The sequence below is a fragment of the Sinocyclocheilus rhinocerous genome, unplaced genomic scaffold (genome assembly GCF_001515625.1).
Source record: "Sinocyclocheilus rhinocerous isolate Xijiao unplaced genomic scaffold, SAMN03320098_v1.1 scaffold1219, whole genome shotgun sequence".
Classification (NCBI taxonomy): domain Eukaryota; kingdom Metazoa; phylum Chordata; class Actinopteri; order Cypriniformes; family Cyprinidae; genus Sinocyclocheilus; species Sinocyclocheilus rhinocerous.
In genome coordinates this window covers 716441-724714 of record NW_015634012.1, presented here as the reverse complement: position 1 = coordinate 724714, position 8274 = coordinate 716441, and the positions used below count along the sequence as shown (strand labels likewise).

At 37.7% G+C, this 8274-nt stretch overlaps 1 protein-coding gene across 4 annotated transcripts in view; it reads right to left on the bottom strand.

The window, feature by feature from the left end:
* Positions 1-3340: 3340 nt before the first annotated feature.
* The window catches only part of LOC107744965 (monocarboxylate transporter 6-like), a 9160-nt gene continuing 4226 nt past the window's right edge, over positions 3341-8274 (bottom strand). For all 4 annotated transcript variants that reach the window (XM_016558790.1, XM_016558793.1, XM_016558792.1 and 1 more), the window contains exons 3-4: positions 4501-4644; positions 3341-4405 (exon numbers count right to left, since the gene is read on the bottom strand). In XM_016558790.1, the coding sequence (XP_016414276.1) occupies positions 3501-4405; positions 4501-4644 (1049 nt within the window). In that variant the 3' untranslated portion in view covers positions 3341-3500. The remainder of the gene's footprint in view (positions 4406-4500; positions 4645-8274) is intronic.

Sequence of the window (8274 nt, the reverse complement as noted above, 5' to 3'; positions counted from 1 at the left end):
GTGTGGAGTTATGGTTTCTTTCAACAGTCATGGAAAAAAGTCCTGATTTTTTTTACAGATGCTATTTTCCAGGTGAAAAGGTCCAGAAAGTATCTAGTGAATGGCCCATTCTATAAAATGCGTGCCTTTCACAGAACATTTTTGTAGGATTTCAGAAATTGAACAGGGTTGACTTGTGATGACTTGTGCCCAAGATGAAACTACACGTTGTTTGGTTGACATTTTAGATTGTGCTCTACTGACAAACATAAAGCAATAAGCCCCAAGAAGCCGTGGTTTACAGTAAATTTATAACTGTTATAAATTCACTGTAAACCACAGCTTCACGGGGCATACTGCTTTTATAAAACGGTTATTCCATATATAGTAAGGTTTCACAAAATAAAACCGAGCAAATAAAGTGTAATGATATTAATAAAAACATTCTTCCGCTAAACAATGTAGTTCCTCAGAAACGGTTGTGGTTCCAACAAAGTGGTTGCCGAGCAACACACAAATGTAAACAAAGGTATGTTTGTAGAGTAATTTACAACAGCTTCGAACTTGGCTCAGCCAGTCAGAATCAAGGACCTGAACTATCCATTTTATAAAACATAAAGAGAATATTATACATTTATATATATTGTATTTATAACTACATATGTTTAGGGTTATTTAAAGTGTTTTTTTTTTTTTTTTAAAGATATTTATTGTAATACTGTTGGGATGGTAAGTTTTTTTTTTTTTAAAGCTCTCAAAAGAAGTCTTACGCTCACCACTGAGTAACGGAAATAAAATGTATCAATGTTTATGATTCATTTATAAAGTGTATTTTATAAATTTTTTAATTAGTTTTAATCATACATTTTATTTCATTAATAGAACAATTTGTTTATTAAAGACATATTAACATTTATTAAAATATAAAAAAAATGTAATTGTGTGAATTGTGAAATTGCTTTGTCATGTAATATTTAGACATCTTCATGATGAAAACAGCCCCTGCTGGTAGATGTTGGAACTATAACATACCATTTACTGTACAAGTACAAAATATTCAGTTACACTACCGTTTAAAAGTTTGGGGTCAGTATGATTTTGAAATGTTTTTGAAAAAAGTCACAAAGTGCTCACCAAGACTGCATTTATTTGATCAAAAATACAGTACAAACAGTAATATTGTGAAATATTATTACTTTCTAAAATTACAGTTTACTATTGTAATACATTTAAAAATGTAATTTATTCCTGTGATGCGAAACTGAATTCTCAGCATCAGTACTCCAGTCTTCAGTGTGACATGATCCTCCAGTAATCACTCTGATATGCTGATTTGCTGCTCAAGAAACATTTCTTATTATTGTTAATGTTGAAAACAGTTGTGCTGCTTAATATTTGTGCCGAGATATCATTTTTATTTCAGGATTCTTTGATGAATAGAAAGTTCAAAAGAACCACATTTATTTGAAATAGAAATATTTTGTCTTTACAGTCATTTTCAATCAATTTAATGCGTACTCTGAATAAAAGTAATACTTAAAAAAAAACATACTGACCCCAAACCTTTAAATAGTAACATATGTACAGATATTAACTAGTTTGCGAGTGTTTTGAAGAATATTTGTAACTAAACAGTTTTGGTTCCTATAGACTTCCATTGTAATTTAAACCAGAACTGTTTGGTTACTAACATTCTTCAAAATATCGTTTACGTTCCACAGAAGTATGTTACACAGTTTTGTCAGGTCAAAACAACCCAACCGCTGGGTCAAAACAACCCAATAGCTGGGTTTGTCCCTTTTTAACCCAGCATTTTTTAGAGTGTATATATACACCTAGCTACGTGTACTGCGTTAGGCTAACCGAGACTTGTCATTTGCACTTATATATTCAGGGTGTCCGCGGGGTCTGAAAAAGTATTAAAAGTTGATAAATCAATTTAGCGAAAATTAAGGCCCTTAAAAAGTATTAAAAAGTCTTGAATGCCATTTTCCAAAGTATAACATTTTGTATCATCTTTTCATTGTGTGTCTTTGTCCGAGTAGTGGGGGTTCTGTGTAGTTTATTTATGGAATCCTGCAAGATTTGACGTCATCTGTTACGGCGCTCACTGACTGGCTGCAGCGCTGCCCGATAGCGCGAGGCTTGTTGATCCCGCTCTCTCTGAATTTTTGACCATTACCGCACGCTCCCATCTGCTCCCGCGATTTTTGTGTCCGCTCCCGCAAACATTCTAATATTGTATATAATTTTTCGCGCATCAGGGAGCCGCTATCAATATGTGGGGTATTTAAATGGCTTTTGAATGAGCGCTGGCAGTCGCAGTTCACTTTCGATTTCGCGATCGCGCGCACACTGTGTAAAGAGAGCACACCTTACGATATAAGATATTTGTCAATGATTTTAAACTGCTGATTTTAAACTGTTGCCATGGGTTGATTTTCCCCAGTGAGTTAAAGGTTTTAAATATTACATAAATTACATTTGTCTGAAATGCTTTTACTCAAACATTTTGCATTCTACCAGTAATAAAACTGTGCTAAATGTTTTGAGAAGAAGGCCACTAGTAGGAAGCCTTTGAGCTGTGTTTATGATCAATGTGCATAACATTGACTGTAAAATATGTATTTTAGGGATGGAAATGACATATTTTGATGTTCGGGACATGGTCATTGCGCTACTTTGGGCTGTTTTTTACTGGCATGGGATGCAGAATAAAAAGAATGTAATAGTTGTGATCATTATTTTACCTTCCATTATTCAGACTTGATCAGGTGCAGTATTACTGACACTATGTGTCAAGTCTGTATCAAATCAGGCACTCTGTAATCACAGGTAAACTGTCTGACCAGTCAGATGTTTGTCATGAGAAGTGTTCTACAAAAGAGCTATGGTTTGCAGACATTTATAAGAGTTGATGTGACAAATACATCTTTTGAATATACCATGTGAACTCATTGCCCCGTTAGCTCGGAGAGCTTTATGACTTTTATTTAATTAATATGTAATATATTTGTATTTAAATATGTATTAATTAATTATAGATTAATAAATAAATCAAATAAATAAAAAAGTAACCTACACTGATTGTTCCAACTACATATGAGTATAATCATTTACAGAAGCCATAATAATAAAAAAAAATTTAAAAAAAATGACAAGGAAAAATTAGTCACAAGACACGCCAAATCTTTCTTCAGCTCTCCTGATGAAGTACCTTACAGATGGAGGGGAAGAAATGTTGATGAAATACTGACCTAAATTGTCGTTTGTTTATCATAAAGCTATTCTATGACTTTAATTGTTGAATACTGAACATGAACTGACTATCTACATCAAAGGAACTACTTTTATGGTGCTTTTTTGTTTGTTTGTTTGTTTTGGAGCGTGAGAGCCACTTCGTTGTTGTATGGAAAAGAACACAGTGTATGTACTTACAAAAAACAAAGTCACATGAAGGTGGCATTTTTTGGCCTTGACAAATACAAGCAGGCATGCCGTTTTAACCCACTAATGTAGTGCTAAAGCATAAGCAAACTGTAAGAAAAATGCATTACATCACCTGCTAACGGCGGGCCAAGCAGCAGCATGATGCTCTCCATAATGCTGATGAGGCCCAGGGCGGATGGGAAGCGGCTCATCTCGACCGTGTCCATCAGTACGGTGAACAACAAGGAGCCGATGAGACTCATGGAAAACCCAAACACTATAACATATGCCAACAGTACTGGGAAACTGGTCGCCATCCCACAGATGCAGTTGCTTAATCCGTTGATCAGCACCGCCGTGGCAAACAGGTAGGCAAAGTTATGGCTTCCACGGAAGCGAGGCAGCCCGAAAACCAGCGCTGTCGCGGGCCGAACTGTGATGTTGATCAACCCGAGGATGGCCATCAGTAGAGCGGCTCGGTCTTGATCCATACCAAAAGCGGTGGCATAGGGAACCAGGTAAACTAGGGGCACCACGAAGCCCAGCATCATCCAGGACACCCCAAGAGCATAGGCACAGAAGTACGGGTTACTGCACAGCAGGTCGAAAGCCATGTGCCTGCGCAGGAAAGATATGATGGTGGAGAGAGTGGCCTGTAGACGGCCTTTCAGACCCTCTCGTTCCTGAGAAATGGGAAGGCAATTGGTTTTGAGTTGGCGATTGTTCATCTGTCCGGTTCTGGCTTCCATCTTTGGTTTGGCCCCAAGGGGGCGCATTACGACCCCACAAACGCAGCAGTTGAGCAGAACCCCTCCCAGCACCAGAAAGCTGCCCCGCCAACCAAAGCTGCTCAGCAGATAGTTGGCTAGCAATGGCAGGGTGCTCAGCCCGAGTGCGGTGCCAGTGGAAGACAAGGCGTTGGCGAATGCCCTGCGCCGCACAAAGTAGTGACCCACCATGGTAATCGACGGCTGGAAAGACAAAGAGAATCCCATTCCTGAGAAGGAAAGATGATAATTCAGTCCATGCGGCCTACTGAGCAATCATATTCACACCACTGTTTCTGAGAAGGTGATATACAGGCCTACCTACCTGTGATAATTCCAGCAGTGATATACAGCTCTACTAATGTCTGTGCAAATGAGCTGGCTGCCATTCCCAGTCCGCTCAGGATCCCGCCAATAATTATTGTTCCACGGCAACCGAGGCACTCCACGAGAACACTACATATGGGGCCTACGGAAAGACAAAGGCATTGTAATGTGAACAATAATGAACATGGCTGGTCGCGAATACACACAGTGTCACGGTGTGCACACAATAGCTGCATCTGACTTACAGATGATCCCGTTTAATGTCCGCACACACATGCAGATGATGACAAACAATAGTTTTCCCCAAACACTGGCTATTTAAATTTGGTATTGAAAAACTCTATATCTGCAAATGAAAGTCTGTTCGCTGCATTTGATACGCTTTCACAGAAAGCCCTTAATTTGATTATGGGATCAGGCTGCTATTTCCATGCAGTAATATGATGCAGCCCACATAAACATGGACTAGATTTACATAAATCACTCAAATGTCTGAAGACTTACACATAACATGCAGGGGAAAAAACTACACTAATTAAGAATTCGTTCCCATGACTTATTTATTCAGACCTTCTTTTTAGTAAACGGTGACCACTTTGTGCTAATTTGTTCTCTAGTTTTGATTTTGTTCAAACGAGTTAACAGATTAGTACAATTTAGCCAATCCTGAAAGGGAGTGAATGAATAAAATGTGACCACATATTAATAAGTTGTGGGAACAAATTCTTAATTTGTAGCCACAATATGTTTTTTTTTCTTTATGTCATGTGATCCATACTGTATAAATGCATAATTTGGACTATAAAGCAACTCTGGGCCTCAAGACCCACTTTCCTGAAGAGTACACTCGTTTTTGCAGTGCATTGTGGGATTGAATGAGTGCACTCGAGAACGTCCACTGTGGTTTCGGACACCACTAAAAATGGCTGTTCCCTCAAATAGTGCCCTATTTAAGGGTATAGGGGGCGATTTCGGACACAGCCCTTGTCCTTAATTAGCTTGATCAGGTGTGTTCGATTAGGGTTGGATTGGATCTCGAGGGCCAGGATGTGTCCAAAATCACCCCCCCATACCCTCAAATCATATTAACTATACCATCATTGAAACACAAAATGAGATGTTAGGCAGAATGTCTGAACTGCTCTTTCCCATCAAGGAAAGTAGATGGTTTCCTTGTCCAACAAGGACAAAGAGAACCATAAAAGTAGTTCTTTTTGCCAGAGCTCTCATTTTCTGTGAAAACAGAAGCTCAGAAATTCTGTCTAAGACGTCCATTTTGTGTTTTATGGAAGAATAAAAATATTATGTGTTCGGAAAGACATGAAGGAGAGTGATGACACTTTTCATTTTTGGGTGAACTAAACCTTAGTATTTTCTGTTGGATTGTATGCACTCAATTGATATACGTATATCACAATTTACATTTGGGTAATACAATATGCTTAAAGGGGTTATGAAATGGAAAATCTAAATGTCCTTGATATTTACACATGATGTTACTTTCAATGAAGGCATACTGCAGTATGCAGTATCCAGCTAACTCCCCAGTTTAAAATATTAGGGTTTTCTTTCAGCTTTCTGAAACACCAGGATTTGAAATCATCACAATTTTGCTCTACACACCTCTTAACATGCACATGTAAATCAAGTGTGCTCTTAATATGGAGGGTGGATGGGGCCAAAATTCTTTAACTGGAACATGTGAAATTTAACCGTGTCAACACGCACTGTTTGTCTGCATTAAGGTGGCAATTTTGAACGTGTTTCTTTTGTATGTGTAGACAAGCACATTCTGGCCATGTTAAAGGGGTCATAGGATGCTACATGCACTTTTAGACTTTTTCAAAGTTGTTTGAACTGAAATGTGTGTTGGCAGTGTGTGTACACAACCACCCTATAATGATAAAAATCCACCCAGTGTTTTTTTTTTATCTACTAAAATCTTTACCCCTTTCTTAAATCGAGCCGATCTCAGATGCATGTCTGTGATGTCACAAAAACAGGCCCCTCCCACGATAGTTTGATTGGCAGTAGCGTTTCAGCACAGACTGGACTGGCATCTTACCTTAGACCAGCCCTGAGTGAGCTGTCATCAGTCCGCCATTGTTTCACCGCCGGAGTAGATGTAGACAAGAATGACTCCTAAGCGATTGAGGTGTTCTGCTGTTGGATGTAATAATGAACATAGCAGTCGTCATTTACTCCCGACATCTGAGCCGCTAAAGATGCAGTGGATTACGTTTGTTTTTGAAGGGAATGCGAATCATTCGTGATCCAGCTTCACCTACAGAAGAAGTGAGTATAAGGTTTTTTAATGAATCTTTGGAAATCGCCTTTCTTAATAATGTGCTAATTTGCTACAGTACACTGCTTTACTGATATCTACTGTGCTGGAGTAAATTAATAAGTTACAATTTAAATTAAGACTTTTCTACCTGAGAAAGAATGTTGAACAAAACAACTAAAAAGCACGACTGACATCACACAACATAACAATATATTATCCCTCATGAACAAATATAACCTCTGATGTTTACATATGTGCATACCAGTGTACCATTATAATATCCTTCATGAATAAACATGACGTCTGATGTGTTGTATACATATACAACAACGTACCATTGCATCACATATGCAAATATAGTTTCGAATACAGCAAATCCATTGCCTGCTGTGTGTGTTGTCACAGACAAACAGTGCATGTTGACACGGTCAAATTTCATGCGTTCTGTTTAAAGGATTTTGGTCCTATCCACCTTCCATATTTTAACAACTCATGTCTGTCCATCAATCACAAGAGTGATAATGCTGTTGCGTAAGACTACAACATTGTTCTGCACTTGTGCATACCCTACCAAAAGATCAATCTATTATCTATTTTTATCAACATGCCAGTGTGTTCTTTGGTTGAATATAATTATATTGTGTGAAGAAAGCACTTTTTCTGGCTTGACTCAAACATATACAGCTTTATTTCAGCGCTGGACATCTTGAGTATAAAATACAACACACATGTCAATTGCTGTGGAGGAGGACGTGAATATGTTGTGATGAAGTTCAAAAGTAAGTATGATTAATCTGATTGCTATACTCATGTTGTGATATTTGGATTAAGTTACTGATTACATTTTCAGTCAGCAATTAATCATTTATACTGGAATAATATATATTTTTAAAGTAATCTTCCTAACTCTGATCCCGTCCCAAATTTAAGCCACTGGTTAACATGTTTGACCACTCAAACAAACTGAGGAATGTCCTGAAATTGTTTATACTTTTCAGGAAATCGTCCCATTAGGCTTATTTATAGTTGTCTTTGCACATTAGTCTGGAAAAAAATCACACACCTTTAAAAAGTAATTTTATCGATTGAGTCTGAGAAGGTATCATATCCCAAGACACCAAGAGTGAAAATGAGTGTCAAAGAATATCATCATCCCCTTACGGCCTTTTCTTTTTTGTGTGTTAAATAAGAAACTTGATTTGATGTGACACTTTGCACCCAGTGAGCACAGCAGTTAGTACAGTGCAAATTACTTCAAGCTCTTTAAAACCTCAAGGGAGATTGAACATTTGCCCTGTTTAAATTAAAGGGGTCATATGATGTTGCTAAAAAGAACATTATTTTGTGTATTTGGTATAATGAAATGTGTTTATGCGGTTTAAGGTTAAAAAAACACATTATTTTCCACATACTGTACATTATTGTTTCTCCTCGAGTTTTATAAAGCTCATCGGTCTGAAAAGCGAGGTGTGCTCTGATTGACCA